This window comes from Pinus tabuliformis, chromosome 8 (genome assembly GCF_031772625.1).
Source record: "Pinus tabuliformis cultivar Carrire ecotype Pingquan chromosome 8, CPIR1, whole genome shotgun sequence".
NCBI classification, from domain to species: domain Eukaryota; kingdom Viridiplantae; phylum Streptophyta; class Pinopsida; order Pinales; family Pinaceae; genus Pinus; species Pinus tabuliformis.
Genome location: NC_142294.1, coordinates 1543231678 through 1543259187, shown reverse-complemented (window position 1 = coordinate 1543259187; position 27510 = coordinate 1543231678). Strand labels below are relative to the sequence as shown.

The window sequence follows — 27510 nt, the reverse complement described above, 5'->3', positions numbered from 1 at the left end:
AGTATATTTATGTCCACATATGAATCTGTCAAAATGTCTTTTTGCAAGGAAAGAAACAAATTGGTCGGGGCTTCAAACTATCTTGCATGGAAGAAAAGGACAGATCTAAATCTCATTGAAAATGAGGTTATGGAACAGGTCAAAGGATCTATCACTAAACCAGGAAAGGAAAATGCTCAAGCTCTTGAAAAGTATATGAAAGGGGAAGATAGGGCTCAAAGGATTCTCATAGAATCCATCAAGGATACCCTCATCCCATATGTATCTAAACACGAAACTTCAAAAGAAATCTATGACAAACATGTAGAGTTGTATTCTATAAGCACTGCTGGAGAAGTCATCTCATTAAGGCAAGAACTCTACAAGTTGAAGATGTAAAGGGAAGATGGAATAGCCTCATACTTTATGAGGATATCTGAAATCAGGGATCAACTACAAGGTCTAGGAGAAGTCATGTCTGATAGAGAAATGACTACAGTTGTATTAAATGCACTACCGGAGGAGTGAGGTAACTTTACTTCAAGTATTTATGGGAAGAAAGAAGCTACTCCATTCCAGGATCTACGGCCACTGTGCAAGATTGCAGAATCTAGACTAAAGGCCAAATCTGATGTGGGGGCAGGTGAGAAAAATCAAGCTTATGCTACAATGATAAGAAGAAAGGGAAAATTTTGGAAATTTGGTTCTCGGAAAAAGAAGGACATGACTAAGATTCAATGTTATGGGTGTCAAGAATATGGGCACTACAAAAGAGATTGTCCTAAGTCCAAGAAGAACAATAATAAAAGAGAAAGAGAAGAAGCCCATATCACCAAAGAAGTCGAGGAAGCTGAAAAGAATAAGTCCAAGAAAGAGGAAGTAAGAGATCTCTATTATTGAGATAGTCTTCCTCACATAAGTTCTTTTCAAGTTCCTAAGTCTTCTGTTGGAAGCTATGACTATTATGATTTACTAAGAAAATGATGATGCATCATGGCATCATAGAAGCATTGAAAGCAAGAGCTCGGGACATCATCATAGAGAAGCATGAAAGATGGTTGGAATCTATGGCAATCAACAATGAAGGATATAGCTCTTGGAAACCTCATTGGAAACATAAGTGGCACTTATGGAAAAGGAAAAGGTCATCCAGGTCAAAGCTCATCATACATCAGTCAAAAGGAAACATCTGCTAGATGGGGATACTCTAGATCCTCAAGATTCTCTGATGGAATCTTCATCGAAAGGTTCACTGATCAAGAGAGAAAGCAAGTGTTTCATAAAGAATTCCAAACTTGTGGAATTCATGGGATGATGGTGTGATGACATAAAAGAAGCATAACAAGGGACTGAAGCTTTTTCAATCAAGAGCACTGCTATTGGAAGTTTGGATGACACAAAGGAAAAATGAGGTATGTATGCTTACATTTGATATTATAGAGTCATGTCAATGGTTGCAGATAACATGGATCAATGTTATATCTTGAGAGCATAATCAAAAGGAAGGATCTCCTCCCTCGAAGGGATGCAAGAATGCAAGGGTCACACATTCACTAGATGAAATAAACATAATATGTCCTCATAAGAAGTATGAGCTAGTTGAATTTAATTGTAAGAACTCTGATTGGAAGTACATGGGAATGAAATGTGTGAAGAAAGGAAGGAAGAGATTGTGGGATATGCAACCATGGAAAAACGCAATCAACATCCAAAGACCAAGAATATTTCACTAGGATATCTCCCTAAAAGATATGAAGATTCTAATGGATTCTACAAAAAGAAAGAGACCCTTGACAATATATATATTTTTGGGAGATGTGTTGATATGTATGCAGGATGTAGATGCAAACTAGAAGATGTCATGACGAAAGACCATCACAAAGGTAATTTTGATGTAGGTGTTCATTTCTTATTTTTGAACAAATATATGGATGGGTTTATGCAAGACTGTCGAGGGAAGAGCTATGGATATCTTCCACCACCGATGCCCATGTAGTAGGAAGAAATATCCTTAAGGAAAAATGGCATAAAGAAGGCAGCATGGCATTTAGGAAGGACAAATATGGACTGATGGATCACTTTCTGATGATGACATGACTGACTCATGGATGAAAGTGATGGATGGATTGTGCCCTATGAAGAAGTCCCAAACATGAAGACTCCTAGATAACAAAAAGAAGTTCATGAGATCATGAGGAGGAGTTTTTCAAGTAGTTGGTTGTCCCATTATCTCCACTTGAGGAGCTGTTGTAGGTCCCCAATTAAGAGGGAGCCTGGAAACAAGTTTCTTACTTGGTAGAAACTTGGAAGCAAAAAATTCCTAAGCCAAGAGGTAGCTTAGGTACATTCCTTCCATCGGAATGACTACATTCCTTTATTGCAATACATATGTCCTCCCTAGTTAAGAGGAAGAGATACACACATCATTCTTGTCTTCACTTGGGAAGACAGAATGGAGAATTGGGTAAACATCTAGCATTTGATGCTCTTTGAGGAAGTGTTAGGGCATCCAAGATAAGAGTAGTCATAGAGGATCGATATTTTTTTAGGACTGGGAATCCAAGTTAAGAATAGTTTTGTTGGAACACACCCTGAGAACCCAGGTGGGGTATGTTCCGAGAGAGATAATGATGAAGGTATCTATACATCATTGGTTTAAGAGGGAGAGATACACACATCATTCTTGTCTTCACTTGGGAAGACAGAATGGAGGATTGGGTAAACATCTGGCATCTGATGCTCTTTGAGGATGTGTTAGGGCATCCAAGATAAGAGTAGTCATAGAGGATCGATATTCTTTGAGGACTAGGAATCCAAGTTAAGAATAGTTTTGTTGGAACACACCCTGAGAACCCAGGTGGCGTATGTTCCGAGAGAGATAATGATGAGGGTGTCTATACATCATTGGTCTCGCTAGCATTGTGCTCAGATCTCGTGGAGAGATAGAGTTGTAAGGACCTTGCTATGTGACAATGTTGGTTGATATGATGCTATACAGATGGGATACCAATCTGACTCTTCTTATGAGAAATTCTTCAAATTGAGAATGACCAAGTACCATTATGAATACCTCCCTAGTAAAGAGGGAGTGTTGAAAAGTGTAACTAGGTTCGATCTTCATAATGACATGTGTAATTGTGATTTTATGTAATTGATAAAAAGAAGAAAAATAGAATTATTATTGTAATGCTTGTCTCACAGGTTTCATGAGCAAGGAATTTTATTTTTAGTAATGGCTCCTGTTGACCACTACGTGTCAACTACCCATAGCAGTACACCTCCTTTTTCGCAAAAGGGATAGCGCTTGATCGACGTGTCCGTTCCATTCGACTGTCATCATCAACCTGATCGTGTTATGTTGTAAACCCAGTCTGCATGTGTAAATTTTAAATAATCTTAGCATATCTATGTCATGTATGTATTTGCCTAGGTAAACCTAATCTTCTAGTGATGATCTACGTTCTGGAAGGTTTTTTGCCTCACCAATCCATGATCGGCAGAGTTTTCCTTCAGCCTAACCCCAAAGCCAGAATGGATTTTGTCATTAGAATCTTAGGGGAATCCTAGTGTGCTTCAAGTCTATGTAAAAGTAATTTGAAAATAATTCTAAATATTTGGTTAGGTTATTACAAATTGCTTGATCTGCTAGATTATATTTGTGTCGCAGAACTAGGTGGTCTATGAGGGTCTATGTCAAATGGGTTTTCCCCCTTGAGATGTAAAATTGTAAAAGTCATGATGTAAAGTATCTTGAGGGTTAGAAAATGTTTTATCCCCTCATAAGTCCTAAGTCCTAGGTCCTAGGTGATTTTTCCAAAGGCTAAGTTTGAGGATCCAAAAATAAAAAATAAAAATAATAAAAAAATTAATTAAATTAAAAAATAAATAAATAAAATAAAATAAATAAATAATATAATAAAATAAAATAATAATAAGTCAAAGTTTTGAGGAAATAAATGCAAGATTTTAATTTTTTAATATATTAAAATGCATTTCAAATTTCGACAGATGAGATTAAAAGAGATTTGATCCTCATCGACAGTCGAGATCATTTTGACATGGATCACTCGAACTAGCCGTTGGGAAATTTTTCCTTTAAATAGGGTGTCAGGGGTCATTTCAGATGATTCGATCTGAGAGTCATGTGCTAAAGAAAGCTCTCTTGGAGTCATTTTTTGTGTAATAAAGAAAGACTTTGGGGTTGAAAATCTTGTTGGTGTTACTCTTCTGGAAATGTTGTAAGATGTTTTATTTTTCTGCATAAATTTAGTTTCAGCCATTGATGATAGCTTGATGAAGAGTGATTTTAAACACAAGTATCTTATTTGGTCACTAGGGTTTGAATGGTAGTTAAATTTCTGAATATGATGGCAGGTATCTCCATTACATTTGGATTTTAGTATCGTTTTTCTCCTTCTTCGTTAATGGTTGATTTAAGCTGTGCAGGAAATCCTTTTTTTGAGATTATTGGGCGTTCAGGGAAGTTCTCAACTGAACCAGCCAACTCCCGGATTGCATTTTCTGAATAGCCCAGCCAGTTTTGATCCCGAGCTTATCATTTGAAATTTTTGTTGCGGATGCATGAAGGGTTTTCTTAAGCACCTCATCTTAAATTTAAAATTTTAAAAATATTTTTGTGGCATACTGATAAATCTGGCTACTTAGAGCCTTCAGTTTGTAAACACTGTAATTATTTAGCTAGTTCTTAGGTTTTTAGGGTTTCATTTATTTTTTGCACTTTCAGGTTTTGGTTGTTTGTTTTCATTGTTTTCAGGAACAGGTTGCAGGTTGCAGATCTAAAGTCAAAATTTGGTTTTGAAGCCAGATCTAGGCCCTGGAGGGTAAGATCTGGCCTCAGAACTAGCTTTTGCAGGTGCATCGTTTTGCAGTCCAGGATTTCAGATCTTGTCCAAATCTGGAGAAATTTTTTGGGGTTTTATTTGGCAACAATTTTCCATTTTGTTTACTGTCCAGCAAAGTTATTTTCAAAAAATTCATGAAGGGTTTTGCTACTGTCATATTTCTTTCAAACTGCACCCACACTTCTTCTCTCACCTGCAAACGAGGGGCAGCCTTTCCATTCCACGACTTCTCAATTTGCTGTTGATCCTGCATGCATCCTGTAGCAGTCGTCACACTTTCCAGCTGCACGAAATCGTTATCTTTTCCTCATTGCTACGGTTTCAACGCTCTTTCTCGTTGTTGTTCAGTTCCATCGCATCCCTTTGGCAGCCTCACCTTTGTTGTTCCATTCCACGCAGCCTTATCATCTCTGTCAACGCTACTGCCACTCCAAAAATTGAAATTACGCTGCCCATTCCACACATTGTTGTACCCTCACACCCTTCTGCAATTTTTCTCCAAATCAACATCTGCCCAAAATACCTACGCAGCCAAAGCACCCATCCCTCTTCGCTGACCGTTTTCTCCTTCCTGTCTGCATGTCAATCATTCCGAACCCGCAGCAGCTCTCCATTCATCATATCGCAGTTCCACTGATGCCATCACTGGAGCTCCACGTTGCCTGTACGCAAGCCCTTACATGTATTGCCAAACCCCGCCTCCACACGCAATCATCCAAGCCCTTTCGCTGCGCTGTCTCCTTTTCATTTCAGACTCTCCCGCGGCCTTCCCCATTGTCCCTCTCCACCTGCGTGCAACCTCCATTAGAGTTGCTCCTCATGTGTATTCACCTGCAAACCCTTTCCGTTGTCCAGTCTTCAGCCCACAGCCTGCACGCAGTCCATCTTCCTCGATGTGCTCTCACCTGCAACAGTAAACAGCAGCAAATTTTCGATTTTTTATGTGTGCATATGAATAGGGTTAGCGTAGGTTTTTTCTATTTTTTATTTTATTTCATTTGGTCTTCAATTTAGGTTAGGACTCCATCCATTTAAAAGATTAAAATTTCGATTTTATTTTCTTTTAGTTTGGCTCTTTAAAAAATTAAAATTAAAATTCGATTTTCATTTGATTTAGATTAGATTTTGGCTAGGTTCTGGTTTTAGATATTTTAGATTTTAGTTTTGTTATATTTTAATGTTAAATTTAGAACTTTATAGCATAAAATATATATATATATATATATATATATATAATAAAAAATCCCAAAAGCATAAAAAGTTTATCTTTAGGCTTTTATTTAGAAATTTTGTTTTATAGTTTAGATTTTTATTTTCATTTAGATTTAAATTTTATTTATTTAGATTTTGGCCTTGTTTTATTTTTAAAATTTTTAAAAATATAAAATATATATATATAAAATAAATAAATAAATAAATTGAAAAAATTAACTAAAATTGAAGATTCTTTTTGGTGTCTTTTTGTGGTATCTATGTTCCACTTCTCTATAGTTAAATGCGCTTAAATGTTTATTTAAAGATTAGTTATTGAAAAGTGGTGAATTATTTTGTGAGCTGATAGCTTTTAAATTGTATGGTTGTTTAAAGCATTCAATCTTTAGAAATTTAATTGTTGGATCATTATTAAAGCGTTGTGAGTTTATTGAATAGCTTGTATTGCTTGGAATATTTGATGATAAATGATTGTTTTACAAGGTTCATATTTCTTCAACATTTAATAAATAATCATTTAATCATTAGCTCCATAAGGCACTGGTACATTAATTTCTAAAATCAATCAAGTGCTAAGTTGCCTCGCTGTGTCTCCCAACCCAACTGGTCCACAGTTGGTCTTCCTTTATCCCATAGGGTCTACCCCCTTTAGCCTCGGGAGACGGCATAAACGGAGAGATCGGGGATCACGGTGACAGCCCCCAGTCTGAGCGTTGTCGCGCTGCCTAGACAATTTGTGCGACAACAGCTCCCATTGTGAGTCTTTAGGATTTGTCATCTAGTCATAAAAGTCAAATTGAGTCAATGTCATGTATGAAGAACCCTTCTTGGGCATGTTCCATTTTGTATGAGTCATTAAATAAAGTATGAAAGCCCTGCAAGACAAGCACAAGACCTCTCCAACAAGTCGGCTTCAAGAAGGATAATAATATCTTCACTAAAGGACACATCGACTCACCTACATGTCATGTCGGCTAATTAGCATGGGCAACAACTATAAATAGGGCAGCTTGGCCTTATTTCAAAGACATAATTTCTGTGATGAATTCCGGTCAAGGTCTGAAATAGAAAGTGGTGCGAAGATCAGCGAAAGGGAGTCTCCTACCCAATGTGAATAAAGAAGGAAGAGCGAAGTTTTCTTGGGTCTGTTTTGGGCTAAAATACACTCCACACGTGTAAGGATCTATTGTCACCTATTGCAGACAGGGCTGAGGTATTTCAGTTATCATAAGAAGCTAGATTTGGGAAAAGAACAAGTGTATCCTTGAGATGAATTGAGGAAGGACAGTCTCCTAGTCAAGCAAAGAAGGAAGATACCTCCAAACAGCTCACACCTGAGAATTGCAAAGATATAAGATAAGTTGAGGTTGCAGATCTGTGGATGAAACCGAAATTGCAGTAGTGCAAACACTTTGACTTGCGTTGACCATAGGAAAAGGAAAGAGAAACAAGTTTGTTTCAAGAAGGATTTCATCAAGGAAGGTTTGTGACTTGGTCTTCGAGTGCCAAAAAGGTCTAGGGTCTTGGTTTTCGTCAATTGGAATCTCTTTAAGAAGAAAAATTTGTTCGGGTTTTAGCTAAAGAAGGAGAGGTTTTGGCCCTAACTAATAGCCTATATTATGTGTCTCTTGTCCCTTTATGGCTTATGCATTGGTAGTTGTTTGATGAAGAATAACACTATAATAATATAAGTAAAAAAAGATCCTAATCTAAGAAGTAAAAAGCACTCACAAGTAGTTATCAATAGAAGAGAAATCACCTAATCTCGATGCCCTAGATTTCTCGACATGGTATTAGAGCGAAGGTAACAAAGTCAAGAAAGGGCATCTTATAAAGGAGCACTCAAGGATCAAATCTCGAGAAAGGCATCAAAGCAAAGATCATCTTAAAGTCAAGATCAACAAGAAGCTAGATCAAAAGGCATTGTCATCAAGACTCTAAGGCAATCTCTATCTCGTTGAAGCAAGATTCCTACCATTGAAGACATCATCAAGAAGTCACCATTGGTCTTCATCAACGAGACTTCGCCATCAAAGGATCGTAAAGGATCTACCTTTCAGTGAGATCAAGGATCATTATTGAAGAAAACTATCTTCATCAAGGAGAAGTTTTCTATTCTCTATATCATCATCAACATCAAGGAAGCAGCAAGGAGAAGAAGCATCCTATCAAGTAAGTATATTTATGTTCACATCTGAATCTGTCAAAATGTCTTTTTGCAAGGAAAGAAACAAATTGGTTGGCGCTTCAAACTATCTTGCATGGAAGAAAAGGAAAGATCTGAATCTCATTGAAAATAAGGTTATGGAACATGTCAAAGGATCTATCACTAAACCAGAAAAGGAAAATGCTCAAGCTCTTGAAAAGTATACGAAAGGGGAAGTTAGGGATCAAAAGATTCTCATAGAATCCATCAAGGATCCCCTCATCCCATATGTTTCTAATCTCGAAACTTCAAAAGAAATCTATGACAAACTGGTAGAGTTGTATTCTGTAAGCGCTGCTAGAGAAGTCATCTCATTAAGGCAAGAACTCTACAAGTTGAAGATGTAAAGGGAAGATGGAATAACCTCATACTTTATGAGGATATCTGAAATCAGGGACCAACTACAAGGTCTAGGAGAAGTCATGTCTGATAGAGAAATGACTACAGTTGTATTAAATGCACTACCGGAGGAGTGGGGTAACTTTACTTCAAGTATTTATGGGAAGAAAGAAGCTACTCCATTCTAGGATCTACGACCACTGTGCAAGATTGCAGAATCTAGACTAAAGGCCAAATCTGATGTGGGGGCAGGTGAGAAGAATCAAGCTTATGCTAAAATGATAAGAAGAAAAGGAAAATTTGGGAAATTTGGTTCTCGGAAAAAGGACATGACTAAGATTCAATGTTATGGGTGTCAAGAATATGGGCACTACAAAAGAGATTGTCCTAAGTCCAAGAAGAACAATAATAAAAGAGAAAGAGAAGAAGCCCATATCACCAAAGAAGTAGAGGAAGCTGAAAAGAATAAGTCCAAGAAAGAGGAAGTAAGAGATCTCTATTATTGAGATAGTCTTCCTCACATAAGTTCTTTTCAAGTTCCTAAGTCTTCTGTTGAAAGATATGACTATTATGATTTACTAAGAAAATGATGATGCATCATGGCATCATAGAAGCATTGAAAGCAAGAGCTCGGGACATCATCATAGAGAAGCATGAAAGATGGTTGGAATATATGGCAGTCTGCAATGAAGGATATAGCTCCTGGAAACCTCATTGGAAACATAAGTGGCACTTATGGAAAAGAAAAAGGTTATCCAGGTCAAAGCTCGTCATACATCAGTGAAAAGGAAACATCTTCTAGATAGAGATACTCTAAATCCCCAAAGATTGTCCGATGGAATTTTCATCGAAAGATTCACCGATCAAGAAAGAAAGAAAGTGTATCATCAAGAAGTCCAAACTTGTGGAATCCATGGGATGATGGTGTGATGACATAAAAGAAGTAGAACAAGGGATTGAAGCTTTTTCAATCAAGGGAGCTGCTACAGGAAGTATGGATGACCCAAAGGAAAAATGAGGTATGTATGCTTACATTCGATATTATAGAGTCACGTCAATGGTTTCAGGTAACACATTCACTAGATGAAATAAACATAATATGTCCTCATATGAAGTATAAGGTAGTTGAATTTAATTGTAGGAACTCTGATTGGAAGTACATGGGAATGAAATGTGTGAAGAAAGGAAGGAAGAGATCATGGGATATGCAACCATGGAAAAACGCAATCAACATCCAAAGACCAAGAATATTTGACTAGGATATCTCCCTGAAAGATATGAAGATTCTAATGGATTCTAGAAAAAGAAAGAGACCCTTGACAATATATATATATATTTTTGGGAGATGTGTCGATATGTATGCAGGATGTTGATGCAAACTAGAAGATGTCATGATGAAAGACCATCACAAAGGTAATTTTGATGTAAGCGTTCATTTCTTATTTTTGAACAAATATATGGATGGGCTTATGCAAGACTGTCGAGGGAAGAGCTATGGATATCTTCCACCACCGATGCCTATGTAGTAGGATGAAAGATCCTTACGGAAACATGGCATGAAGAAAGGATAAATATGGACTGATGGATCACTTTCTGATGATGACATGACTGACTCATGGATGAAAGTGATGGATGGTTTTTGCCCTATAAAGAAGTCCCGAACATGAAGACTCCTAGATAACGAAAAGAAGTTCATGACATCGTGAGGAGGAGTTCTTCAAGCAGTTGGTTGTCCCATTATCTCCACCTGAGGAGTTGTTGTAGGTCCCTAATTAAGAGGGAGCCTGGAAACAAGTTTCTTACTTGGTAGAAACTTGGAAGCAAAAAATTCCAAAGCCAAGAGGGAGCTTAGGTACATTCCTTCCATAGGAATGACTACATTCCTTCATTGCAATAGATATGTCCTCCCTAGTTAAGAGGGAGAGATACACAAATCATTCTTGTCCTCACTTGGGAAGACAAAATGGAGGATTGGCTAAACACTTGGCATCCGATGCTCTTTGAGGATGTGTTAGGGTATCCAAGACTTTGGGACAATCATGCATTCCTATATGATGAAGGAGGCTCATAGAACCTGTAGGAACTCGGGTGATGGCCATGATGATGGGGTAGAGCTCATGTGTTGGCTTTTGCCCACGTGCTAAATGTGTTTGTCTCAACCATCTTTTGCATTTTGTGGTGCATTTTCCTGTTGAATCTGACCAATTTTGCTTTTGCTTTTCTTTTTAGCTGCATCATCCTCTAAGGCATCATTCCAAGCCTGACCCAAGGTGTGGGGAAGGGGAAGGGGAGAGCTAGCCCTATGTGGACCCAGTGGAGGAATGTGGACCTAGGTGGGAGAAATGACAGACTACATGATCCTTCACTCCGTCGAGGATCATTCTCTTTGCCTTCGCCATTTTTTCTTTGCACTTCTTCAGCGGATCCTGATCTGCAAGCACAACCACCACACTGTCGACATATGTCTTGAGAGCATGCTCATCTAGAAGGAATGACATCCTTGCCTTCCAGATGATGTAGTTGGATGCCCCATCTAATCTGTCCTAATCTCTCAAACCACTGGCTGCCATCTCTGCCACGAAAACTATCGAACTGCTCCTCTCTGCTTCTTATTGTTGTTGCTCAGCGAATAAGAAAATGGACTTCTTGGCGGGAAGTCTTCTGAGGAAAAATTCCTTCACACTGCTTCTCTTCTCTTCTGACATCTTTCTGCCCCGCAAAACAGCCTGCAGAAAAACTGCATCCCACCAGCTTTTCCTCACGCTGAGGCTTCAACGCTTCTCCTTCAGCCACGACAAGATTTCGATATGGAAGCCCTTCTCTCTGTCAAGGATCGGAGAGAGACTGCCTGAAAATTCAACCCTCCGACTAGGACAACGCAAACCCCTCTGGGGATTCGAACTGCTGCCTCCTGTAAATTTTTCAACCTCCTTTTCTGCTCAGCACTGGGTTCTCTGGCACTATTCTTCTTGCTTCCCCTGCACTCCCTTTGATACCATGTGAAAATTCCTTAAACACAGGAATTCCTACTGCAGCACTGATGATATTTCTCCTACTTATTAGATTTACATAAACAAGTTATTTAATGGCTATAGCAACAAGCATATGCTATCTATAAGTCATTTCTTGCTTAGAAATCCTTAACTTCAATTTGTGTCATTGGATCAACGATTACATTTCATTTGTTGGATTGAATCAAAGGTTCATGGATGCATATTTTGCTCCAAGTTTACTGATAAATCATATGGTTGATATACTCTAGACACTTCACTGATTTGCAATAATAATTGTTCAAAGAATCAATATTGCACTAGATCCTTTCAAGTAGGTCAGCATTCATCCAAAGTCACTCTCACTCATACTAAATGATAAGCCTATTACTAGAAATAGGGAATCCCCCCTTAGGATAAGAAATCAGCCCTAAATCTAGAAGTGAGGGGCAAGGCTACTGAAGTAACAGTGGTTAGTTTGCCTAATAGTTTCCTTAGGTTCTCCCCCTAGTGAGGTTAAGACTTTTCTCTAGGGAGAATTTGAACAATAACACTCTCCCTCACCTCTATAGAAGAAAATGTTGTTTTGAGGTTATCCATAATAACCTTTGTTATTAATTCAAAATTAATATTATCAAACTTATCTGTATTTAAGGCTTTTAAAATTTCAAATATCTAATATATTGTAACATATATAGTTGTCACTGAATTTACAGAAAACGCAAATCAAGTGGAAATCTACAAGCAATTGAAGCAAATTTTTCAATACAAGAAGTGATAACAAAATTTGTTAGTTCAATTATGCTCGTCTAAATATATTAACAAATCTATTTTGCTAGTATGAGAAATGGAAAATGAAAAGTAAGAAAAAATACAAGCATCTACCTCATGCAACTGATTTAGAGCATCCTTCAAAGTAGCCTCTTTTGACCATTGTAACTGAAATGCAATTGGTAGCTCCTACACCAAATAAATAACAAAATGTTAAAGTGGACATAGTTAACAGATTTTAAAGTTTCAATCCATGATATCCATATTTAATTCTAAGGATCTAACCTAGATCTAAAACCCTAAAACTTACAAAATGATATGAGCGCAGTACAACAATGCAAATACTCACAGATAAGAATTATAAGAGTGCATGTATACAAGTATTAGAGTAGATTGTTGGAACTTTATACCTTTGCAAACTCATTTTTACTATGTATAGAGAGAGAGAACAAGTAATTTTCTAAAATAAAGAAGATTCTAGAATACAAGGAAGCTTCTAAAATAGGACAACTTCTAGAGAAAAAGGAAGCTTCTATAGAACACTCCATCTTTGTGAGAAATGCGTTCTCCACCAAACCAAACTTGTTTCTCAACATCATGAACTTACCCTTCACTAAGGGCTTCGTCAAAATATCAACCACTAGTGAATCTATACAAATGTATTATATGACCACGACTCTCATATGTACTGAGGCTCTCAACAATAGATATTGAATATCAATCTACCTAGATCCATCATGGAAAATTAGATTGTCTAAGAGCTTACTGCAATTGCAACTATCATTATGAACACGAGTAGGTTCCAACATCTCAATAATCAACTTTGAATAGGAGGTTTCTTGAATCTGGGAGACTACAATCCTTAATTCGAAGTCTGGGCTTTTATCCATGGCTCTACATCCTTTACAATCTCAATATAGAGGTCTTATTCCTCTTGTACATCAAATGTACCTGCAGACCCTAGAACCAAAGCAAGAGAAATAAAAGTAAATTAAATAAACATACTGAAGGTGTACCTAATGTTGAGGTAAGACTATCTTTCTTCTAGATATGAGAGTGGCTTCTTCATTTTCTTGCACCAACTCCCTCTAGGAGCTTTCTCTTCCTACACTACTTTGCATCTCGATGATCCTTAAGATGGATCACATCCTTATTCAAGAAGTTAGGGAAACAAATAAAATACCCATGCAAGAAGAATCACCAATAGCTAAAAATAATTAATTAACAAGAATAGTGACACAAGTCTAGAAAGTAAACTTTAATATAGATTGTAGAAGGCTCTCAGCTCCCCCTGAGTGCTAACCCTACCTACAATGCTCCACATCATGGTGATCCTTAAGAAGGATCAGCTTTCCTTATCCAAGATGTTAGTAAAAGAATTATTCAAATACTCGTGTGGGAGGAATAAACGATAGTCCAAAAATGACAATTCTAAACAAAAACAATGTCAGAACATGAGCCTTGAAAAAAATACTTATCTTTAATGAGGTTTGAAGGAAGTTGTTAGCTCCCTCTTGATCTGGCCTCCATGGGTCATTATTGTCCATCAACCATATGTCATTGACTAAAAAAATGCATCTTCTTGAGCACCACTTGTATCCTTTATCTTCTTTCATCGATAACCAAGTCCAACCATCAATGTATACAATGACCACTGAATCTACAACATACCCTTTTCCTAGGGTTTCTTTGAATCTATTATGGGTTTCTCATTGATACTAGGGTGCTTGAAGAATTCAATGGCTTCTCATTGATCAAGAGGATTTTGTTTTACACTAGGGTTTCATATCCAATGTCACATCAAGGGCTTCTCCAAACCCTATCCTTCACTTGTAAGAACAAAGCTTCCTAGGGTTTCCTTCAAACCCTAGAATTATTTTAGGTCTCTGTCATCCTCATCTACTTCCATCATTGGTGTCTTCAAGGGGTGTTCTTAACGACTTTTCTCCAACCTAGCTCTGATACCAAGTTAAATTTTCTTAGGACTAGATTGTTCTTTGCTTTTGATAATTTCATTTTAAACTTTTTCATCATTTATATCACATACACCCCATAACATCTTAACATCATTAGCAATTATGTAGAAAGAACAATAACATCAACATCTGCAGCGGAATATAAAGGAACAACAAAAGAAGAGCATACACAATAGAGACACCAGTATTTAGGTTAGAGACTAGGGAAAAACCTAAGTTGCACGAAACGGGGAAACGGGTACGAGTTTCCGAAACGGGAAGCAATACGAAACGCGACCTCCCCAAATTTTGGAAACGGGGAAACGCGAATATATATATATATATATATATATATATATATATATATATTGAAAATATTTAAATATATATATATATATATGTGCAATCATAAAGCATAAATGATACATTATAATTTATTACACTTAAACATTACGATTTAATTTACATCACATTTACTCATGAATGATCACATAATGAAAATAAAAATATCGAATGTCCAAAAGCAACCTTTATTATATATCCAAATCTCAAAATCAGCCTTTATTTATATTAATATATGAGGCTGCAAGTACAATAAAGACTATAAGGCTGCAAGAGAGAGATCCAAATCAAGATTTTCTGCATCCACATCCCATTCTTTAGAAGGACCACTATTGTATTGGGAGTCTCCTCCTACATAGTCGAACGACCTTAGTGCTGACTTGATTAAATACACGTTTCATACCCTAGTACCCTACATGATCTTGATTATTGGGAGTTTCCCTTGCATAGAGGGCTTGGTTCTCTTGATTAAATACAAGTTCCATACCCTAGTACATGATAAAATCCAATGGAAACATTGCAATCCCTCCAATCCTGAAATCCTGAAAAACAAACAAGTCTGCTGCATTTTGAGTGAGATCTAAAATTCTACTTTCTCCATATGAAATCCAATGAGGGCGAAACCACTCTCAAACATCCTGAGTCATTTCATGGTAATGTTAAAAATTTAAGTAAAAGGATGAAAATGAAAAATAAAGGAGAATATCACTTTTACTTTAAGAATTTAACATTACCATGAATTGCATATCCCTAAATTCTAGAACATCCTAGAAACCCTAAAAAAATTTAAAAACAAATTAAAAAAAAATAAAAAACAACCCATCCAAATTCTTCTTCTATTAGACATTCATCAATTGTTCCACTGAGATAAAAAGTACAATATCATGAGACATCATCAATCATGTCAGGCCACATATGGCCAACCCAAGTCAATTCACAACTCCAATTGTGAACTGAATAGAATATGTCGAAGAGAGTTGTTATTACATCATTGCCATATACAATATAAATATATGTCGTAGACACATCTGCCATCCTTCATGTGTACATTGTCATCAAAGCTCATTAAACTATCATGTCTTGAATATTGTCATATCAAGATCATTCATCATCAAGCCACTGTCATCATACATCATAATCAAGATCATTACTAAATATCATAATTTTCATCTAGGGTAAAAGCCAACCATTACTATCACATATTAAAGCATTGTCATTCGGATCTAAGCTTGTCATTGTTCATTATCCCAAGCCATCGTCAAGATTATTACCATACCCATATCAAGGGTCATAAATACTGTCACATGCTGTCATATCAATAGGAGATGATGTCATCCAATATTGTCATATGTATTATTGAACGTAGCAGCCCATATGATACTATCACTAGACTAGGAATTACTGTCATATGCCTTTGTCATATATCATTGTTCTCTATCAAACTCAATGTCATGTGTTTACTACCCTAGTAGGTTTTTTGTCAAGGGCATTGTCAAGATCTCTGTGATATAGGATTGTTGTCAAATACTTTGATATCATCAAGAGTATTGTAAGCATTATTGTCATACATTTACTATATAGCTCACATCATCATACTGTTCAACAAGTTTATCACTTCATTCAAAGGTTGTAAATGCGGTCAAGTGAACATAGAGTATATGAAAAACTCAAAGTATATCAATGCAAACCATAACAATAATATTCCTCTCACGGTAAATAATGTCGAGCCTCAGATGCAGTGATGAGTTGTGCCACAGAGATGCTAATTCCACCAAGAGTATGGTGAGCTGATGTAGAGTATGCAGACCACAATGAAGGAGATAGATCGAGCCATAGTGGTGTATATCTGAGCCACAAGAAAGTCACTGAAATGCGCGTCACCGAGAGAGAGAGTTACTATTGAGATGAGTTCCTGTAATTTAGAAGAGCAAGCCAGATAAATATGTGATACATGGTTATGAGAGCAGACTAGACATTAATATTTTTGAACTATCAAAAGACACAGTAGTAATATGTGTTCCCATCATATGTCAACAAATTGTCAAATGAGAGATGTGGGCCACTATTGTGAGTACGAACCATAAATATGAGAGACGAGCTACAAATATAAAAGATTCATCACAGAGAACAGTCGAGATACTCTCACAGAGAATAATGTGAACCCTGTCTCAGATATCCACGAATCTCAAAGACTCTTAATCTCATAGATACACAAACTAATGATGCGTATTATGGCAATTTATAGTTGTTCTTGTATGTGAAAAGTCATGACCAAAAAGGTGAGCCGACAATATCTTGATTGAGGTCGACATGAACCTTTTTGAATTTTAACTTTGGGGGAATTATATTGATTTAATAAAGTTTCCTTCTTAAAAGAATTAGAGCCAACTTTGTATGAATCCTTGGAGGGAAAACCACTAATTCAAATTTTGTCCACAATTAAATATATTTTGCCACATAATAATACTTGGCCACTTCGAATCTTGCTTGCGGTATTAGGGAAATTCATCCCGAAGCTTCCCAATTTTAACAAAATGATGTGTGGGAAGTGGTACCAAGACCCGAAGTAAAGTTTGTTGTGACTTCAAAATGGTTATACAAGATTAAGCATGGTGTGGATGGAAGTATCGAGAAATATAAGGTGAGGTTCATAGCCAGAGGTTTCCCCCAGAAAGAGGGAGAAGACTATGATGACATTTTTGCACCAGTTGCCCTCTACACTACCATTCATTCTATCATTGCTCTAGTTGGTAGCCAGGGATGAGCTCTTCACCAAATGGATGTCAAAATTGCATTTCTCTATGGCATTCTCCAGAAAGAAGTATATGCTGAGCAACTACAGGGATTTGAAGTACATGACAGGAAGACTCATGTGTGCAGACTGAAGAAAGCGCTCTATGGATTGAAGCAAGCCCACAGAGCTTAGTATCCCACATTGATAGCTACATGATGAAGCTTGGATTTACAAGAAGCAATTCCCCTGATTTTGGTATTATATGTTGATGACTTGCTCTTGACAGGAGGAGAGCCTCTTATTCTCAAGTGTAAGAGGGAGCCAGCCTCTGACTTTGAGATGAAAGACCTTAGATTGATGCACTACTTCCTGGGCTTAGAGGTGTGGCAGAGGCTTCATGAGATTTTCCGTTCGCAAGGCAAATATGTTGTGAAATTGTTGGAGAATTTGGTAAGGTGGAATGTAAGTCTATGGCCACACTGATGGAGATGAACTTCAAGAAGTTATGTGGAGAAGTTGCAGGACCTGATCTGGTGAATCCTTCTAAGTACCGACAGTTGATTGGGGCACTGATGTTCCTTGTGAACACTCAACCGAACATATTTTTTGCAGTTAACACTCTAAGTCAATTCATGACCGATCCTCTGCATGTACATTGGGTCGCTGCTAAGCATGTGATGAGATACTTACATGGGACGATTAATCTTGGACTGAGATATACTGTCGGAGATGTGAGACTACATGGATACACTAACGCTGACTAGGCCGAAAATGTTATTGATAGGAAGAACACATCAGGATGTTATTTTAGCCTAGAATCTGCTATAATATCTTGGATGAGCAGGAAGCAGAAGTCTGTTGCTCTTAGCATGGCTAAGGCTGAGTATATTGTTGCTAGCATGGCTAGTTGTGAGGCAGTATGGTTGAGGAAGCTCTTTGGAGAGATTTTTTAGCAGGTATTAGATACAATAGTGATATATGGCAACAACAAGAGTGAGATCCAACTTTCCGAGAATCCTATGTTCTAGGGCAGGTCCAAGTACATTGAGATTAGATATCACTATATCCGGGATGTGGTACAGAGAGCAGTCGTAAGACCATCAAATTTCGATTGATGAGGATATAGCTAACATTCTTACCAAGGCTTTACCAAAAGGGAAGTTCTTGGTCTTCAGAGAGAAATTTGGACTAGTGGATGTGACCCTCCTGAGTAAGGGTCACAGTTGATTGAGAACACTAACCTAGCTCTTCCCCCCTGTTTGAACTCCTAGGGAGGGAATTGAGCCAAAGAGTTCTTGGGGTTGAGGGATCTCAGGACAATAAGTGTGTGTGATCCCTACCCTTCGTGGTAGGAGTTGAGAAATCGATAAGGCTATAATTAAGATGATTTCTCTTATACTTGATAACTGTTTGTGATGTATATTTACCTTTTCTTGAATATTTGCTTCTTTACTTATTATTATGTTGTTCTTATCATCAAATAGCTACCAAAAACATGAAGATCAATAGTACACAAGAACACAGGATGTAGGCTGCAAGTCAGGGCCAAAACCTCTCCTCTTGAGAGGAAAACCCACAAATCTCTTCTCTTCTTATAGATTCTTCAAATGACGAATTCCAAGACCTCTAGACCAAGACCAATACCCTTCCAAGACCAAGCCAGACCTTCTTGATGATGTGCTTCTTCTATCCAAGTCAAACCCAGTCAAATCTCTTCCAACTACACAATTTTGACCCCCAGCTACAGAATTTCGGCCTCCACTGCAAGTTTGAAATTTTTGACCCCTGCAATAGTTTTTGCTTCCACACGTGTGAGGGAAATTAGGGCTTCCTTTCTCCTTCGCTTGGGTTGCTTCTCCTTCTAGGGCTAGTAGGTGACCTAAAAGTCCTTTCTTTGACCTTCTTTCTGCAACTTGACAACTTCGACCTTGTAGCTACAAAACCCTAGCCTTATCTTCGCACGTGAGAGAGAGAGAGAGAGAATTAACCCAAAAACTTCGTCCTTCTTCCTTCTATCCTTCTTTGCTTGCCTTTCTTCTGCCTCTTCTTTGCTTGGATGATGAGGAATGAGTGATTGTCCATAGGAGGTTGAGTTCTCTCCTATATATAGGCTTTCAAGGAGGAGGACATGCCCTAATGAGGCCGACTTCTTAGTTGCCAGACCAACTTGGTCATGGAAGGGTATTTTGACACTTTAAATATAAAATTAATTATTTTGACATGTTACAATATGCCCAATGGGGTCTTCTTTATATGACAATGACTCTATTGACTTCTTGACTCTATGACAAACCCTAGAAGCCCTCAATGGGTGTTTGACTTCTAAATAAAATGACCTTGAGCATGAAACCCATAGTACAAAAAATTACAATAATAATTTTCTTTCTTTTTACAATATACAAGAATCAAGAGTACGTTTCATATTTGAAGACCGAACCTAGTTACATATTTCAACACTCCCTCTTAACTAGGGAGGTATTCACAATGGTACATGGTCATTCTCATACGGAACTGATCTCATAAGAAGAGTCGGATTGGTAAGCCATATTTTGAGCTATTATTTCAGCTTATCTCATTGCATCTCATCATACCAACCAGCATTGTCACATAGCAAGGCCTTAACTAACAACTCTATCTCTCCACAAGGTCAGAGTACAATGTTGGCGAGACAATGACCAATAAAGACCATCATCATTGTCTCTCAAGGAAAATACCCCACCCAGGTGTTCACAAGGTATGTCCTTTTAGGACAATTTCTGTCTTGGAAAAACACATCCTCAAGGAATTTCCTCAATTAGAATTTGTGTATCCAATCAATTGGATGTTGTTCTTTCTATCATACTTCAAGCAATAATGGATTGTTCCTCGCAAATATCTCAGTAAATGCGTGGCTGCTATCCAATGGTCATATTTAGGCTCTATCTGAAACTCACTGAGAATATTCACTGCAAAACAAATGTCTCGTCGAGTGTTCATTGTTAGTTTTTGTAGCATTGGATGTGTTTTAACCACAAAATTTTGTGGAGGGGTTAGAATACATGTATTCTCCAAAACCTAAAAATTGTTTCTAGAAATTCCACCTAGAGACGACTTAATTAAAATAATTAATCTTTTTTTAATGGTTCCTAAGTCTAAACTTAGGAAAATTGATTAATTAAAGGGTATTAATTAAGTCATGGTGAGAATCTTCTAGAAGAAGACATGGATCGAGTTCTAGTTAATCTTAGCCATCAATTATGTTTTAACCTTGGTCGTCAATGTCTCAACAAGAGATTAAAAGAAGAAATTTGATGGGGGTTGGAGAACACACTTGAGACACCAAGGAATTTGATTTTGCTGGGAAATCGATCTCCAGAGTAGAAACATTCAGTTGCCAAAGGTGATTGAGTAAGATCGAAGTAGAGAGAGAGGGGCAGGGATAGTAAGGTCGGGAGGAAGATTTTCCAGTCCGGTGAGTGCATAGCAAAGAGACAGAGTTCCACAAAGAGGCAGCGCAGAACAGAGACGCAACGCAATGCTTCAGAGGGGAAGTTGTATTTTGCTGGGTAGAAATAGTGTTTCAGTGCCAGAAGTCGGAGTGCAAGCCTAGAGGCCAGGAGAGTACATTTCCCAGACAACAGTTGATCAATTAGCGAGAGAGACGTTGGTCTGAGTTGTGTGACGCAAAATTGCATAGGCTGACGCAGGGACTACGCAGAGAGTAGCTCAACTTGAGTCAAGGTCGATGTCAGATCACCAGTGGAAGTGATATTTTTCTCACTAGATCTTCTGTCAGCCATTTTTCTATATGGATTGCTAGATTTGAGTATCCATAGTTTTGTACTTAGATTTACTACTGCATAATAATAAAACCCTCAGTTGTTGCACCCGTTTTCCCAAGTTGGGTTTTTCTAGGGACATTAGTCCAAAAATAACAGTGTTATTTATCTGTGTGTGAATCTATTCTTCCAGCATTATTTTTCTTCCGCAGTATTGTATTTGTGAAGGCTACAGTGTATTAGTTTCGATATTTACCGTAGGATGCAGTAAATATTTGCTCAGTTATTTAACAAATAGAAGAAACTAAATCAATTGTTGCAGTAGGATTCGAGGTTTCTAAATTTTCACATGGTATAAGAGCGCAAATCATAAGCCGGAGAACTCAATAGCAGAAGGCAAGAGGAATTTTGAATCTCTAGAGGCAGCAATTCGAAACCCTCAGAGGCAATGCAGTCCCTTGGGCTAGGAGGGTCAGTTTCTGAGGAAAATTTATTTCTCTGCAAGAGTCAACAGAGAATAGATTTTCCAGATCAGAGATTACTAGAGGCAGAGGGAGATGCGGTATTTTTCCTTGTAAAGAAGATCTTCAGCTGGGACGCAGTAATTTTTGCAGCAATTTGCTAGTGCAAAATAGCGTCAGGAGGAAGGAGGAAGCACACACTGAGGGAATTCTTTTCTCAGGGGACTTCCAGCCCATAAGTTCGCTTTTTCCTAGCAAAGAAATAGTAGTTGTGAGCAGATTTGCCCGCTCCAGCAAGGAGTGCGTAGAGCTAGTCAACAATTGCACAGAGGAGAAGAGGAGGAATTCAAATTTTTGTAGAGATGGCATCAGCAAGGCTGAGAGATCAAGATGGATTGGAGGGAGCCTCCAACTATGTGATCTGGAAGGCAAGAATTTCTTGTCTTCTAGATGAATACGATCTCAAAGCTTACATCGATACATGGTAGTTGTACCTGCATATGAAAATCCATTGAAGGCCCACAGGAAGGAGATAGCAAAATCAAAGAGGTTGATTCTTGATGGGATTCGAGATCACGTGGTGTCTCACATAGCTGGCAAAGATACTGCCCGGCAGATGTGGGAGGCACTTGCTATGCTATACGAGGGATCTTCCGAGCAGCAGAAGATGTATCTTGAGGAGAAGTTGAGATGAACAAGGATGCAGAAAGGGGAACGCATAGACCCCTTCCTCACTAGGCTTCAGGATATCCGAGACCAGTTGTCTGCATTAGGGTCAGCACCTCAGCCTACATAATTGGTGCGGTTTTCTCTAAACATCGTTTCCGAAGAATGGCAAGTCTTCGTCCAGAGTATTTTGGACAAAGAAAATTTGCCAGATTAGGATCGTATTTGGGTTGATCTGTAGCACAAGGACATGACTCGAGATTTGGTTAAGACCACCATCACTGGTAGCAATAGCAACAGTGGGACGAAGCAAGTAAAGGAAGAGGAGAATGTGGCCCTCGCATCAAAGGGGCAGCAGGAGCAGCGCAAGAGGAAGAAGGACCTTTCCAAGGTGAAATGCTTCAAATGTGGTGAGCTTGGCCACTACAGCACTCAATGTCCTCTCAGAAAGAAGGACAAGGAGGAGAAGTAGGATCAACAGGCTGCATCTGCAGAGATCGACAGGTTGTCCTCCAGATTGGAGGAAGAGTTTGCCATGATCACCCATATACCTCCAGGAGTGAGGTGGGGTGACCTGGTATTATAGCAACAGATAAGTAAAGGAAGAGGAGAATGTGGCCCTCGCATCGAAGGGGCAGCGAGAGCAGCGCAGGAGGAATAAGGACCTTTCCAAGGTGAAATGATTTAGATGTGGTAAGCTTGGCCACTACAACACTCAATGTCCTCTCAGAAAGAAGGACAAGGAGGAGAAGCAAGATCAATAGGTTGCATCCGTACAGATCGACAAGTTGTCCTCCAAATTGGAGGAAGAGTTTGCCATGATCACCAATATACCTCTAGGAGTGAGGTGGGTGACCTGGTTTTATAGCAACAAAGAGCTACAAATGGGCAGGATCCTCGAGGAGTCCACCTCTTGGAACATTACCTGGCTACAGAGGCCCATAGTATTTAGTAACAGGATGGATCAGTGATAGTTGGTGCAGTCAAGTGCCAGAGTGACAAATGCAATAGCTAGTAGCATGTCAGATACTAGGCAGCGCAGTGCAGAGTTGGCAGCAATGTAGTTGGCACAAAGCAGAGTCAACAGCAACGCAAAGGCTTCAGTGACAGCGTAATGTCTAGCAGCAGTCAGGACTCAGGTGAAAGATGCATCATACAGATCACAATTGATTCAATATTTTGGATGCTTTTAAGTTGCAGTTGCTATAAATGCAGCAAATGCAAATGGAGAAGGAGTTGCAGTGTAGATGCAGTGTTGACAACAGTTTAGCAAGGCCAGCAGCAACACAGATGCAGCGTTTATCAGAGTTGTGCAGTAGTTAGTGGGCAGCAACAGCCAGACATCAGCAACGTAACAAGAGGTGGGGCAGAGACAAGGTGTTGCTTCAATGGGTTGCAGCGTTAGAACACATTCCTTGCTAAGAGGAGTGTTAGTTTTTGTAGCATCGAATGTGATCTAGCCACGAAATTTTGTGGAGGGGCTAGAATATATGTATTCTCCGAAACCCATAAATCATTTCTGGAAATTCCACCTAGAGACTACTTAATTAAAATAATTAATCTTTTTTTAATGGTTCCTAACTCTAAACTTGGGAAAATTGATTAATTAAAGGGTATTAATTAAGTCATGCTGAGAATCTTCTAGAAGAAGACATGGATCAAGTTCTAGTTAATCTTAGCCATCGATTATGTTTTAATCTTGGTCGTTGATGTCTCAACGAGAGATTATAAGAAGAAAATCGATGGGGGTGGAGAACACACTTAAGACACCAAGGAATTTGATTTTGCTGGGAAATCGATCTCCAAAGTAGCAGCATTCAGTTGCTGGAGGTGATTCAATAAGATCGAAGTAGTGAGAAAGAGGCAGGGATAGTAAGGCCAAGAGGAATATTTTCCAGTCCGGTGAGTGCATAGCAGAGAGACAGAGAATTTCACATGAGAGGCAGCACAGAGCAGAGAGGCAATGCAGTGCTTCAAAGGGGAAGTCGTATTTTGCTAGGGAGAAGCAGTGATTCAGTGCTAGAAGCCGGAGTAGGAGCCTGGAGGCCAGGAGAGTCCATTTTCCAAATAGCAGTTGATCAGTTAGCGAAAGAGACGTTAGTCTGAGTTGTGTGACGCAAAACTGCGTAGGCTCATGCAGGGACTACGCAGAGGTAGCAGAGAGCAACTCATCTTGAGCCAAGGTCAGTGTCGGATCACCAATGTAAGTGAGATTTTTCTCATTAGATATTTTGTCAGTCATTTCTCTATATGGATTGCTAGAATTGAGCATCCATAGTTTTGTACTCAGATCTACTACTGCATAATAATAAAACCCTCAGTTTTTGCATCGGTTTTCGCAAGTTGGGTTTTTATGTGTGTATGCATCTATTCTTCCAGCATTATTTTTCTTTCACGGTATTGTATTTGTGAAGGCTGCAGTGTATTAGTTTCGATATTTACTGTAGGATGCAGTAAATAATTTGTTCAATTATTTAACAAATAGAAGAAACTAAACCAGTTGTTGCAATAGGATTCAGGGTTTCTGAATTTTCACAAAGATACATCGGAGAGCCAACCAATTGTCTATACGTTGTAGGATCCACAGGGCTTGAATCAAAACTTCTTAGCCTCTTCAAATTTGTGATCATGGGGATTGTCATAGGTTTGCAATCCATCATGTCTAACCTTTGTAGCATCTTAATCACATATTTTCCTTGACCTAGATATATCTGACCAGGTCCTTGTTGAAATGTGTAACTAGGTTCGACCTTCATAATGACATATATAATCATGATTTTATGTATTTGATGTAAAGAGAAAAATACAATTATTATTGTCATTCTTGAGGCATGGATTTCATGCTCAAGGTTATTTGATTTATAGGTCAAGCACCCATTGAGTGCTTCTAGGGCTTCTCTTTGAGTCAACAAGTCATAAGAGTCATTATAATATGTTGAAGACCCATTTGGGCATCATGTATTATGTAAGAGAAAATTATTTGAGTCATAAAAGACCCTCCAAGACAAGTCAAACTTGTTGCAACAAGTCGGCCTTCAAAGGATGATAAGTCGGTCTTCCAAGAGGAACATGTCAGCATATTAAGGGCGTCCTAGTAGCCTATATATAAGAGGGAAGTCAACTTGATTTGAGATAATCTATCATTCATCAAGAAGTTTGATCACAAGTCAAGAACAAGTCTCGTATCAAGCGAAGGAGGAAACAAAAAGAGAGAAAAAGAGAAGTATTTCAAGGACTGTTTTAGGCTTTCTTTCCTCACACGTGCAAAGTTAGGGCATCAATCTTACTGCATCAATTATCGAATTGCAGTCACTAGGAAGCCGAGATTTCCCTCTAAAAGAATTCATCTTTGCAAGCCGAATTTCCTAGGATAAGAAACCATCTCAAGCGAAGGAGAGAGAAGGGTAAAAACACAATATTCTCCCACACATGCAAAAACTAGGGTTTCTGCAATAGCCAAAAGTGCAGTCATAATTGTAGGTTTGAAGTTGAGATCAAAGAAGAGAGTTGCAGTAGTTGTGAAGATGGTTTGACTTAGGTTGACTTTGCTAGAAGAAACTTCTTCAAAGGAGAAGTTTGACTTGGTCTTGGAGGGGTCTTGGTCAAGGGTCATAGGTCTTGGAATTTGTCATTTGAAGCTCTATAAGAAGAGAAGAATTCTTGTGGGTATTCCTCTCACGAGGAGAGGTTTTGGCCCTAGATGGTAGCCTATATCTTGTGTCCTCTTGTCTCATTGTTCTTTATTGTTTGATAGGTTTGATGATAAAAACACTAATTATAATAAAGTGAAAGAAAAAGCTAATCAAGTTAAGAAAAAATACATCACAAGCAGTTACCAAATTAAGATAAATCACCTAATCTAGTTGCCCCTTTATTTCTCAACAGTCTTTGCCAGACTTCCAACCCCAAGTAATAGTGCATTAGCCTTAGATCCTTCTGTTGAGAAATCTAGGGGCAGCTAGGTTAGGTGATTTCTCTTACTTTGGTAACTGTTTGTGATATATATTACTTAACTTTATTAACATCTTCTTTCTCTTGATTATAATTAGTGTTATTATCATCAAACAGCTACCAAACCATAAAGAACAATGAGACAAGAGGACACAAGATATAGGCGATCAGCCAAGGCCAAAACCTCTGCTTTTGTGAAGAAAACCCGCAAGAACTCTTCTCTTCTTATAGAACTTCAAATGACGAATTCCAAGACCTATGACCCTTGACCAAGGCCCCTCCAAAATTAAGTTAAACTTCTTCTTAATGAACCTTCTTTCAACTACTTTGACCTAGTAGCTTCTAGCAAATTCGGCAACCTCCAACTACTTCGACCCAACAGCTTCCAGCAACTTCAACCCCCAGCAACTTTCCAGCACTTCGACTTGCCCAACAACTTTCCAGCACTTCGACTTGCCCAGCAACTTCCCAACACTTCAACTTGCCCAGCAATTTTCCAGCACTTTGACTTGCCCAACAACTTTCCAGTGTTTCGACTTTCCCAGTGACATTCTAGCACTTCGTCTTGCCCAACAACTTCCAATACTTTGACTTGCCCAACAACTTCCAGTACTTTGACTTGCCCAACAACTTTCCTGCACTTCAACTTTGTTGTAGCAAGGTTGCCCTAATTTTCACACATGTGAGGAGAAGATAGCCCAAAAAAAATATTCAAAATTTCGTTCCTTTAGTCTTCCTCTTCTTCGCTCTCCTCTTCCTTGATCGAATTTCTGTGAAAATTTTACCATTGAAATCCTATTGTAGCAATTGGAAATTATTCTTCTAATTGTTAATTTTAACAATTTATTCGCTATAGAAAATATTAAATAAATCACACTACAGTCTTCACGAATAAAATACTACGAAAATAATGGCGCTAGAAACTGAGAAAATACTAGCACACACACACAATAAAAATGACATCGTTATTTTTCGATAAATGTCCCCAGAAAAACCCAACTTGGGAAAACCAGTGCAGCAGTGAGGGCTTTATTATTATGCGGCAGTGAAATTTGAGTACAATAATCTAGATGCCGAATTTGGCAATCTACAAAGAAAAATACTAGCAAAAATCTAGTGAGCAATTTTGCTCACTCCACAAGGAAATCCAACACAAAAGACTGGCCTCTGAAACCCTCTACAAATTGCCCTACGTCACCCTCTGCGTGGGCTCTACGCAGGCTCTAATTCGTACGACCTGGATCTCAATCTGAGTTTCTTCTTCTGTTTGCCATTGACTCTAGA

The 27510-nt window shown here is 38.3% G+C and overlaps 1 protein-coding gene across 6 annotated transcripts in view; it reads right to left on the bottom strand.

The window, feature by feature from the left end:
• LOC149241820 (zinc ion binding protein) overlaps window positions 1-27510 on the bottom strand; it is a 426994-nt gene that overhangs the window by 132996 nt on the left and 266488 nt on the right. For 5 of the 6 annotated variants that reach the window (XR_016246597.1, XM_089374060.1, XM_089374061.1 and 2 more), the window contains one exon: window positions 12474-12548. The exons of the other annotated variant lie outside the window; for it this stretch is intronic. Coding sequence is in view for 4 of the 5 variants with exons in the window: in XM_089374060.1 (XP_089230186.1) it covers window positions 12474-12548 (75 nt within the window). In the remaining variant the exon portion in view is untranslated. The remainder of the gene's footprint in view (window positions 1-12473; window positions 12549-27510) is intronic. 6 annotated transcript variants of the gene reach the window in all.